The sequence below is a fragment of the Spinacia oleracea genome, chromosome 3 (genome assembly GCF_020520425.1).
Source record: "Spinacia oleracea cultivar Varoflay chromosome 3, BTI_SOV_V1, whole genome shotgun sequence".
NCBI lineage: Eukaryota > Viridiplantae > Streptophyta > Magnoliopsida > Caryophyllales > Amaranthaceae > Spinacia > Spinacia oleracea.
Genome location: NC_079489.1, coordinates 147,060,176 through 147,073,003, shown reverse-complemented (window position 1 = coordinate 147,073,003; position 12,828 = coordinate 147,060,176). Strand labels below are relative to the sequence as shown.

Below are 12,828 nucleotides of genomic sequence, written 5' to 3'. Positions count from 1 at the left end.
TGCGCGTTTTAAAATCTCTCAACCCGTTGGGTCGACCCGAACCCGAAAGGTCTGGGTCTTGAACAAGCATTTGTAAACCCGAACCCGAAATTGACCGACCCGATTCAACCCGAACCCGAAAGTAAATTTTTACAACCTGACCCGACCGACCCGTTTGACAGGTCTAGGTGGGGGGTAACATGGGACCACTTGAAACCATGTGAATTTCGTCCAAAACCAGAAAATTCTGGTTGCATGGGAACGAAAATTTTCACCCAATCAGAAGGTACTTGTATTTTGGCGGGTCCCAATTCCAGCCAAATTTTTTGGCAGTTCCCATATGTTCCTTACTAGTCTTATATGCACGCGATGCGTGCGTGATTATATAAAAGCTTAAAGTTGGACGTCCTTCAACCCGCCACGATGCGTGCAAAATTATTAAAAAAAACTTAAAATTGAGTTTTTACAACTAATATATCACAACGAAAAATCAAAACTACATCACTGAAAGTGGAAAATGTTCGCAATTGTTCTAACAAATCGAATTCAAAAATGGAAAATGTTTAACAAGTGTGAAATGTCCAACAATTGTGAACGAACCATTTGAACACTAACGGAAACATTGCACCTGCCAACACCTCTTCTGCTTCAAAATCCTTGATATGCCCTATCCAACAATGGAAAACCCTAATTACAACAGCTTACAGATCTGAAATCAACTTAATCCACCGGAAAATAAATCAATACACACGGCAAAATTGAAGTTGTAACACAGAAGAGTCACACGCAGCAATAATTATGCGACTTTAAGATGAACACTCTGCAATCACCAAAAGATAAAGGATGATTAAAATATGAACTATGAGGCTTAAAGAGTTAAAGCCTTAATTTCAGCACATCTGTCATAAAACTGAACCCAACAAAACTAAGTATATAAATGTGGTTATATTGGCGTTCAAAGAAATCAGCTAGCCTGTTCTGATGAGAGGCAAATTTGTAATATTGAGTAATTCAAAATATGGAAGTTAAAATCCCTTCTTTGTCCCTTCAATGGCCTCGGAAGACTGACTGTCGTCCTCACCACCAAAACCGAACTCATTCATCCGCTTTTTGTCAACTGGGTATTTCCATCTTTGATAAACATATACAAAAAATATGAAATCTGTAGAAACCGAAGCAAGTTAAAATCAACCATAAACACAATACAATCACAATCATCATCTCCAATGCTGTAATACTACTCCATCTGACTCAATTTGATTGCTAAGGTTTAGAAAAACAAACAAAACTATAATAGTTTGAACAAATCTTGTAGAAAGTTAAAGGGGAAGTAGAAGTTTTAATTTTATCTTGAAACAATAGCCATGTAAACATTTTGAGCTTGCAAACAGGTTTTAGAACATTCTCTGGCTTTGAAAATCAGAAAGTGTGTTGTTTTCCAATTTTTCCCTCCAAGAATAAATGATCAAGAATTCAAGAACTCCCAAATTTTGTTTCAAGGGGGTGCAACTTAAATAATCAAGCAAAACGAAGATGTTCAGGAGTGTTAAATTAGTATTACCATCACGGAAAACTAAAAGCCGGTGAAGTGTGGGCATCTTGATTACAAAGGCAAAGAGATCGTCAATAATGGTTTTCAAAAACTTGTATGTCATTTGACGCCAAGGCATGTGAGCTACAAACTGCAATTATAGATGAAACGTTATTCAAAAAGCTAACAACTGGAAAAAAAAAAAAAACCTAAAAAATTAACAAAATGATAGCTTGACATTTCAGAGAATTTTAGCTCAACTAAAAAGAGCAGATAACTACATTTCAGAGAATTTTCGAGTAGGAAGAGTTGTCTATGTTTGCAGCCAATCCCAAGCATGAGGTTTAGAAGACTCAATGGTGCTCGGAAAGATGTACAACTTATTGCTTAGAACAAAACCAACTCAGCTACATGGTCTTTGTATTCTATGTTTAAGAGAAACAATTACTACTCGGAATGGGGCGGGATGAGGCCCAGGTAGGCCCCCCCTAGACCGCCAGTGAAGCATGTCAAAATTATGAGCATCAGAAAAATCAAGGGATTATGAAGTACCAGAAAATCAGGTGATAGCAAGTACGGAAAGTTGAAGGTGAGATCCATGTCACCTCTCACATAAGTCCAAAACAGCAATATTGGTCCACAAAGAATACCTAATATAAAAAAATATAGAGAAAAAGGTACCATAAGTAAAGAACTGATACATTGTGTAGTAAGGTAGTGAGTCTTAAGTGCATTTTTTTGTAACAGATCTGCAATCTCACCATTACACCACATAAGTTCAAAACTATTAAGGCCACTGAACTTTCCTGGGAGAAAAATGGTTATATAAGCATTAATATAAGAAATCATACAGAATATAAGGCAAATGAATGAGAACAATGATGTATCACCAATTCGAGCAATAGTTGCAAGGCATATAGCCGTAGTAATATTGGCCAGAAATACAATTCCATAACCGTAAGCATCAAAAGACAGATCTCGGGCACCAGCAATGAATGCACCAAGAACAATTAATCCTACGCTGAAATAATAAGACAAAAAAGTTATGTGACAGCAAACCACTTCAGAAAAGAGAAGGAAAATCATTGTCTCCATAGAATCGCAGATACTAAAAAATCACACTCCATGCAGGTTACACAATTACCAAAGATTCTAAAAATAGTTAGTCAGGCAGCTAAGTACTTTATGAAAAAAGGAGCAACACAATGTGTGACTTGTAAAAACGCTTTTACCTTCCAACAAATAGAGGATGTATATCTTTGCTATGTGATTTTGTTACAATAGAGGATCAGTAATTCAATTTCATCAAACAAAGTTTATTAAACATATTTCAAAGATCAGTAATTCAATTTCATCAAACAAAGTTTATTAAACATATTTCAAACTTTCAATAATCAGACTCTAATAACTGATTAAGGAATTGAACAGTGAAATTGTAAAACCTAATTAACAATTCTGAACCAAGTATGCAAATTTGGAATTCAATTTCACAAATACGGAGTAATTTTATAGAAAATGAATGAGGTACAACAAAAGCTTATCTAAGTATTTCCTCTTCGGCCAAGTAAACAAAAATGGAAAAATATAGAAAAATGAATAATTTGAAAGAAAAATTAAAGACAATGATTAAATGCAATCACCGAAACATTTAAATTTGAGATAAAAATTCAACTTTTACTAAATACATCTGATTAATTTTACAAAAAAATAGATTTTAGAAAAGATTAACTTTAAGAATTTGCAGAAACGATAAAACTTTCAATCCATGAGCAATTCAAAATTTCAAGGAAAAAATCTAAATGAGTTAGAACAAATATGGCCACCTAACACCAACACCTAACACCTACACCAACAATGCTATATCAGAACAAATAGGTTCAAGACTCATCACAAATATTCTAACAAAATCACATAGGTAAAAAACGGACTTACCGGTATACCCAAGGCCCCAAATTTAGCAGTAGCAGCTACTGCCTTATTCGAACCATTCATCCCTCGACCATCCTCACTATATCCTCCAAGGAAGTATGCACTAAGAAACCATCCTGCACCAAATTTCAACACTAAATACCCAGAAATCTAAACACTTCACATGGATAGTCAATAGCTCAATTGTTAATAAAATCTAACAAACCCGCAATGAAAGGATAGTCAATAGCTCATTTTAGTGTTAATAAAATCTAACAAATTCAAAGCAAATTAAATCAAGAATTTACTAATATCCATCAAATGATATCCATCCAAAATTATACACCAATGGAAAAACAAATATGGAAAATTATGTTCAAGAATATTTAAAATAATCTTATTTTCAAATGATACCCAAAACTTTCTCCAATCAAGATAGACTGTAAAATACTCAACTTGATGCACCTTTCTCCCGTGTACCTGGCTTTGATTCTTCTCTTTTCCCCATTTATAAAATAAATAAATAAAAACTCCAACTAAAATTGAACCTTCAAAAAAACAAAAGCTTCAGAAAAGAAATAGAAGAAGAGAAAATACCCAATTTGAAAGCTTTTTGCCGCTTTGGCGAAAGCTGTGAAGAACCAGGATCATCTGTACAACAAAAACAAAGTTAATAAAATCACAGAAATTCGAGAAGGAGAGAAAAAGATTATGGAATGATGAGAAACCTTCAGGTCGACGAAAAAACAGGGTTGAATTAATCTGAATCACCCTTTTATTTGAATTAATCAATCAGAAAATTCAAATCTAATTAAAAATTAAATTAAGATTGGAAGGGTAATGGAGGTAGGTGAAGTTTACAAATGAAATCAGGAAACCCAAATGCACCAGTAATCGAAGCGACGGGGCAATAACCCGACTCAGAAACCCTAGCTGAGTCGCCGTTAATTATGCCGCCGAACACAAAACCACCTCAAAATCTCTTCATCCTGTAATTGATCATTCAGCCCTTTTCTAAATCCCTAATTTAGATTTCCCCTAAAAAATTAAAACCCTAATTTCGAAATATATTTAATCTCCAATTTTAGAATTTATTTCACCAAAACAAACCAATTCATTAACAAAAACAAAACCAAGAAAAGTGATCTCACCAGCAGTAGTTATGTTGCTCCTGTTTTAAGAATCACCCACTTTCATCTCATAGGATGCTACTAACAGCTCTCTGATTTTAATTATTTTCCTTAATTATAATCAAAACCCATCATACTAATTTCAATCCTGAACAAACAGCAAGAAATGTGAATCTAATTGGTCAGGGATACAATTGAAAATCCCAAAGCCAACCATAATAACGATGAATTTCAATAAGCAAGAACCCTAATTAACAAAACCCCAGTTAGACATTACCCACAACAACACAAATTCTAATTGATGGGGGATTCAATTGAAAATTCTGCAAGAAGTTGAATTGAATTGAAGTAAAACCCTAAAACCATATTACGAATCAATCACTGAAATGAAAAAGTGGAGAGAGAAGCTTGAGATTAAACCTGAAAGGATGAAATCGAAAGTGAGCCGCCATCGCCGCCGCCTTCAAGGAGCCATCACCCGCCATCGTTTTCTCTCTCCTCCATTATCGACCTTCAATTTGTTCTTATCTATAATCGAATCCCCTTCCCTAAACCCCTAAATTTGATTATTTATCACGAAAGTTTCTTATTTGAATCTCTCTCCTCCAATGAAAAAAATTCCTAGAAACTCTAAAACCCATGTTGCAGAAGATGAAGAAGATCGAGGAGAGGATTGAGGAAGGAGAGGATTTGAGGAAGATGAAGAAGATCGAAGGAGAGAGAAAACGGGAGGAATACGGGGAGGAAATGAGGAATGCTTGAATCAATGTAACGCTCCTCGGTTTTCTCTCTCTTCAGTAACGCTCCTCTGATTTGCACGGGGTTGAAATGTTGAATGAGCTACATAAAAATGAGGAGGGTATTTCTGTAAATTAAATGGGGGACACGAAAAGTTAATTTACAAAAACGACCTCAGGAGTTGGCTTATATAATAGAGATTCCAGCCAAAATTTTTGGCTCCAAAAGAACAAACATTTTTGCGCCCTTTTACAAGCCAAAAGTAAAAATTCGTTTCCGATTCGAACAATATTTAATATTTCCGATTACGAAATTAATTTCCGTTTCGAACAAATATTTAATATTTCCGATTCCGGAATTATTTTCCGATTCCGATAATATTTCCGATTCCGACAATATTTCCGTTTCCGGTAATATTTTCCGATTCCGGCAATATTTCCATTTCCGATAATATTTTTCGATACGTACCATGTTTCCGTTTCCGGCAACATCTACGACTTGGATAATATTTATATTTCCAATACGATCCGTATTTCCGTTTCCGGCAATATCATCGTTTCCGGAGTATTCATAATTTGCCTTTGACGATTTCAGTTCCCACTAGAACCGAGATCCGTCGATTCCGAATATCCATAAATGGAGTATTTAATTCCTTTAAGTACTTGATCCGTTCACGTACTATTTGTGTGACCCTACGGGTTCAGTCAAGAGTAAGCTGTGGATTAATATTTATTAATTTCACTTGAACTGAAGCGGCCTCTAGCTAGGCATACAGTTCACTTGATCTCACCGAATTATTAACTTGTATAATTAATTAATACTGAACCACATTTATTAGACTTAGCATTGAATGCATACTTGGACCAAGGGCATTATTTCCTTCAGTCTCCCACTTGTCCTTGGGGACAAGTGTGCATTGCCTAATTCCTTTGTCGCTTAATGCTTGCTCATGAACATAAGGTAAGAGTTGTCATCCTTATTATGTCCAGAGGTGTTTCTCGGTTTCAGAGTTCAACTGATCAAATAAATAGATAATCATAGCCTATGATTCATCTGAGCACGGCCATGCATTTTACAGTTTCTAGCTCTCCGAGTGGCCTTGTACAACTTTTAGCATCTCATCCAGATTTATGGGAGGACAATTCCAATCTTGCGATCTTGAGATTAGACTTCGTTTGATAGGTGATTACCCGAGCGTTACCTAGCCTCCTTTTACGGTGCGACGGTTGACAACGTCAAAGTAACCAGTTCTCAAACAAGTAATCTCAAATCACTCAGGTATTGAGGATTAGTGTCTAATAATTGTTAATGAAATTTACTTATGACAGATTTTCATCTCTTACAGTAAAGTTTCATAGGTCTGCCCGATACTAGTCTTCCCAAAGTAAGTATCTATGCAAATGATTGTGACATTGCCATGTCCACATAGTTCAAGAAACATAACCACTAGTCATCTTGCATTCTAGTCGTCTAGCATTTTCTATGCGCCTATCTTTATAGAAAACTCCGACCATGGACCATTTTCAACTTTTGACATTCAAGTTCACTTGATAGACATTTCTTAGTCACAGGACTGGTCCTGACAGTCCCTCTTGAATATATCGTCAAATTGAAGGGACTCATCATTTAATACTAAACCAAGATTAAATGGAATATGAAAAATACATTTCATATATGATAAATGTTTAACCCCGATGTTTTACAACCATGGGCCTCTAACCCATCTTTAAAACATTTAATGGAATTCAAAGCTATGCTTGATTTCCAGTTATGCTTGATTTCCAGTCACTTGTTGCATAGGTTTAGTTATCATGATTTGCCAATCTTAATATCCCTTTCATCGAATGTTTTTCGAGATAGGATGAAAAGATCTTTTGAGTTTGTTTATTATGTGATCTAGTCTTTCTTACTTAAATAGTGGTTCTACGCATTTTGCAATGAAGAACCATCAAGTCAGCAGACATGTGATCTACCCAGTTCAGTGAAGAACTCTTTAACATAAACAACCCTGTTTTATTGTTGCTTAGGCAATAAATACTTTTACTTCAACTGTATAGGTTGCTAGTGATGCTTTGTTTGGATTTACTTATCCAAGCAGTTCACATATATGTGGAAGACATTCCATCTGTATCTCAGAACATAGAAATTAATGTTTAATTTCCCACGCAACAACTCATGGTCTCCAATCCATGTTGCCATTTCAAAACATGATGCTCTATAGCTCGTCCTTGCCAATGGTTAACTCCAAAAGAATCTTGCTTGATCCTTTTCCAGTGTTTATGCGTGTAGCATCAATATTTAGCATATCTTTATTTCCTTGAATCAAGAACTATTCTTATGTACCTTTTCAAGTACCATAAGTTTTTCTTGATCGCAATCTAGTTGATCTTTACTTAGATCAATAGAGATTGGTGTATGTTCGTCATGCCTAAATTCATACGATACGTTTTTGGCGATCCTTACATTATATCATACATGATAAATTCTTTTGCAGAATAATTCCCAATTGAATTATATTCATGTAACTTTAGCTATCCAATTTCAGTAGATACTGAATCCAGCTAAATTCCTTGAGATATAATATAGGTGAAGAATCTCATTAGATTCTTTGATGTTTAACTTAGTAAATGCTTATACATAGTTCAAACATTCATTACTTAGATTTATTCATATGGGTCGAATATCTCCGATGGAGTCTTTCGTGTTTGATTTAGTAAATGCCATTACTTAATCTAAAACAATATTATAAGATCTTTGTAATAGATCTTAATACCCAGTATGTACTAAGTTTCGCCTTGGTCCATAATTGATAAATAATTTCAAATATAAGTCATTAGCATTTGAATGTTATTTCACAATAGAGAGATATGTGTGTGATACACATAGGACCAATTAAGTTTTACGTACTCCCACTAAACTTCTTATATATCTATAAGAATTATGTATATTTTATGAAACTAAAATACTTATTAGTTTCACTAAAATACAATTCTAATTCCCAATTGCTTGCTTAAACCTGTACTTAGATTTCATAAGCTAACTTTCCTTTTCAAGTATTTATTTGGATCCACAAATCCTATGACATACCATGTACATAGTTTCTTCCAACATTTGATTGAGGAAGATGTTTTGTCATCCAATTGCCATATGTACCAATATGCAATCATTGCTTGATTCATAGACTTGAGCATTACGATTTTGCATGAGGTTTCAACACAATCCATACCGTAAATTTGCTTGTAACCTTTAGCAACTAATCTAGCTTTGTGTGTGAACACAATTCCATGCTTGATGGTTTTTATCCTTAAAACCAATTTGCAACCAATAGGTGTTAACCTATTTTTGCAAATCAACAAATTTTCAATTTTGTCATCAAAACATTGATTATGTTTTATGGCCTTTAACCGTCTAAAACATTTGAGTCTATATGTGGCCTCTAACCATTTTAGGGAATCTATATTTCGTCATAGCTTTATTACAAGTCACAAACTCATTAATCTACATGATAATAGTTTGACTGCAAGTTGTAGGTTTCTAGCTTCACTATCTAATAGAAGAATCGCATAGCTTTAGTGACCTGAACTCCATGTTTCTTCACTATCTAATAGAAGAATCTCATAGTTTCAGTGACTTGAACTCTATGCCTACTTGGGTATAGAACATCAAACAATAGAATATCAATAGCCACTTGAAAGTCCTTTGAATATTCTGTTCTCCTTGAAGCACTTGTAAAGTCTTCTAAGAGATGTCTATTCTTTAAAGCCACTTCTAAAGTCCTTAAAGAATACGTGTTCGGATTTTCTGAAGAACTTCGAAAAGCCTCCGGAATGTCCGTTTATGTTTGTTGTTCGCCTCGAAGACTTTCGAGGTCTATTTTCTCCCACTTGTCATTTTGGAAACGAATCTCCAAAAGGACATCATTTCGAGCAAACAAACATTATGTTCTCAAAAATTCGTGGTAGAAACAATACCCTTGTGTCTCATTTGAATAAATCACAATGAAACATATATCTATACTTGGGCCTTAGTTTGTTGAATAACAAACACTAAGCTCCCACTGAGTTTAGCAACTCTTTAGATATATTATGAAAAGATATTCTGAAATTACTTTTCAATAGCTTTGACGAATTTGGTTTAGTTTGGTGGTAGTTGAGCATTTTGTTTTAGAAATTATAAGAAAAGTCTTTATGATTCATCATTGATCGAATCAAGTACTAATTGACTTCGATCATTCCAACGTAGATATGCCATATCTTATGGAGCTAGATCGTGAAATTACAACACACAATCTTTGATGATCATTCTTGACTTAAGAAATCAACATGATCTAACCTGGACCTTTATGATTTCTTGCCAAGTGGATTTTATACTTCTGAATCTTTGAACTAGCCAAACAGATTCAAACTTATATCACATTGAGTAAATAAACCAATATTCACTCAAATCCAGGTGATATAATAAAGTCATAAAATATTTCTTTAGCTTTGAACTCTATTGTCTAGGCGTTCTAACAATAGTTCATATCTTTTGTTACTTTCAACAAGCAAGACTAGCTTGTCTTGAATTGATCTAGAAATCAACCAACTTTCAAAAGTCCATCAAAATAGAGCTTTAGAACGTTAACTTGTTGATATGGTCTAAGCAACAATGCCAAAGATTAGTGGAACTCAAATCAAGGGGTTGATTTGAACCTAGTAAAGTTGTTTTTGTTTTTCTTGAATGCGAGTCTTTCTGTGTTTGAAGCAGAAATTTAGGTATGCTAATTATGGAACAAATTAGCCATTAAGTTCCAGCCTTGAAAGGACTTAAAACAAACTAGATGACCCTACAACTAATGTAGCATTGCCATGCTTCATTTCCCACTTGTAGGCCATTAGTGTAGCCTAGCTTCCATTGTTTGAGTTATTACCGAAGTAAGAAACTCAAGCGGTATATGATACCAAGGAAGTTTGATTGCTAGGTCACTTCTCTTTAAACATAAACTTATAGGTAGAAACGGAATTGTAAATTCCTTTCATTTGTTCCTTTGTTTTCCTATTTATTGTACCTTTTATAATAGCCTTAAGGATTGAATTCTCTAATGTTGACTTTTATACTTTGTTTAGACATGTCCAACGTCACTCCAACAAAGTTCTTACCATTTTAATTTATGTTGAATATTCTGTTTCAACTAGATTATCTTACCAGAAGCTTCTAAAGTTCTCTAAGAATTGATCTATTCGAATGTCTAGGGACTAGACTCATTCGAGAATTAAATGGAAAAAGATATTAGGTTATTAACCATTGGTAAAGCTGAGTGTTTAAACTCAATGCTTTATGATCTCAAAACTACATTGTATTTTGAGTTCACAAGCACCAATTGGTTTGCCATTCGATTTTGATACTCGAAAACAACCATAAAAGTCGCTAAAAGAAACGTACATTTTAAATTGCTCATTTTCTCTCATTTCCATGAATCGTTCTTGGATTCATTACCAGTCGAGGAAATTTACTCTGTTACCTTTCTAAAAGGATTTACTGCAGTGCAAGATATTTAATTATAAACAATAATTAAAACATACATTGAAGCATGCAAAGTCTGAACATTTATCATGAGTAATAACTTGAAAATTAAAGCAATCATGCAATTTAAACAAGTCATTAGCATTTTATTCGAATTTATTGTTCCGGCAGGTGTGAATAAAATGATTCCAAGACCCTAAAACCATTGAAGAATTAAGCACATTATGTATTTAGACTCAATTCTAAAATCTCGTAGGTAAGCAAAAGCCTTTTGTTAGTAGTCTAGAAACTACTATTGGTTAATAGGTACGTCTAAGAGCTTATTAGGTAAACCTATCGAATTTGCCACGACATAAAAGGACTCCTTACTTATATCGTTGAGTTTCACCAAAACTAACATGTACTCGCAATTATTTGTGTACCTTACCCCTTTAGAATCCATAAGTAACACCTCGCTGAGCGTAAAACTATTACTAGATTGATGTAAAGGTTATCCAAGTAAGTGTTATTTTGGCATGGCACCTTTTAACTCAATTTTTAAAGTTTGGAACTTAAGGCTCTTACTATGTTGGTTAGATTTTAAGTGAACTAAAATCCTTAATCATGCAACATAATCAAGCCATAATCTCATGCATAATTAAGACATATTTAACAGAAATAAATAACTTAAAGCATGCATAAGATAAATGTGATCTAGTATGGCCCGACTTCATCTTGAAGCTTCAACTTCAAAGTCCGTCTTGAAAATGGATTGTAAACTTCGTCTTGAATTTCACCGTGGGAGGCGCCATTTTCTTCAAATAGGATCAGCTATAATTAAACTAATTACAACTATTTGATGGTACGCAGACCATATATGAATTGAAAAACAAATTTGGTGTATTAGACCAATTACATTAAAATTAATGGTACGCAGACCATATTTTCTATCCTATTTGGGCCATACTAGTCACTTCATAACCTGCAAAACAGTACATATACAATATATACCATTCACCCATTCATTATCATGAATGGCCCACATAGTTGGTTAGTAAAACACGTTGTATGCATCACATAAATATTTGCTGCAATTAATCAAGGGCACCAATAATCTACCAATTATTCAGTCCTTATTAATTCTAATCGAGTTGTTTAACCTTAAAGGATTTGTAGACCTAATCAAGAGTTTATGATCAAAATGGCTCCCACTTAAACCAATAACTTTTTATGCTTTACTAATTTTAAACATAAAATTGTATTTCTAGTCTAATCGGAAACATACAAGTTTAATTAAAATTTAAAGCTCATATAAATTATAATCGAATCCAATTATTTAATTTATTTTTCAGTTCAATTAAATAAATTTAAATTAATTCAAGGTTTAATTTTAGTAAAATAATTAGTATAAATTAAAATTTATAATAATTATAATATTCAAAATTAAAATCCTAGAAAACAATTTAAATTATTAATTTTAAAATTAATTAAAATTATTTCCGAACTGAAAATTTAAAATTAAAACGAAACGCATCAATAGTTTGCAAGACGAGGCACTTGGGCTTGCGCCCAAGCCCCATCGGGCTACGAGGCCCATTGCCCCGTGCCATTGATCGTTGCCCATGGCTCGCACAACGACATCACACACACGCCCCATCGCCACGCACACATGCAGCCTTGAGGGCTACGCTGCGCGCAGCTTGGTGCTGTGTCGTGGCTGCCTACCCTTCGGCAGGCTTGGTGCGTCGTGGCGCAGCGCACTGCTGCCCACACGCATCATGCTTAGCGCTGTGTGCCCACTGCCCTTGCCCATCGCCTAGCATGCACGACTAGGCCTAGAGCCTTGCGTGCCGCATAGCTCGTTGCTCGCTGCATTCGTACAGCACGGGCGACGAGCTCCCTTGCTCGTCGTCGCGTGCCCGCACTGTACAACACCCCTTAAGGGTAACAAGTAGCTTCCTTTGCTTTGTGCGTGCAACATTTATGAGCGTTTTCATAAAAATTTAAAACTTTTAATTTAAAATTAACGACAAATTAATAAATCATATTAATTTCATAATT

The 12,828-nt window shown here is 34.5% G+C and overlaps 1 protein-coding gene across 3 annotated transcripts; it reads right to left on the bottom strand.

Annotated features, from left to right (window-relative positions):
- Positions 1-675: 675 nt before the first annotated feature.
- On the bottom strand, positions 676-3,503 carry LOC130469702 (uncharacterized). 3 transcript variants are annotated; one of them, XR_008930060.1, is made up of 5 exons: positions 3,443-3,503; positions 2,401-2,531; positions 2,272-2,316; positions 2,063-2,160; positions 676-1,661 (listed from the first exon to the last, which is right to left on the bottom strand). XR_008930060.1 is itself a non-coding variant. In XM_056839133.1 (4 exons), the coding sequence occupies exons 1-4, from the start codon at positions 2,603-2,605 to the stop codon at positions 1,374-1,376; spliced, it is 636 nt and encodes a 211-aa protein (XP_056695111.1). In that variant the 5' UTR covers positions 2,606-3,436; the 3' UTR covers positions 684-1,373. The 3 variants fall into 3 exon arrangements, 2 of the variants coding, with proteins under 2 accessions (XP_056695111.1, XP_056695110.1); XM_056839133.1 differs by lacking the exon at positions 3,443-3,503 and having other exon boundaries at positions 684-1,661; positions 2,401-3,436; XM_056839132.1 differs by lacking the exon at positions 3,443-3,503 and having other exon boundaries at positions 766-1,661; positions 2,272-3,436.
- Positions 3,504-12,828: the final 9,325 nt, after the last annotated feature.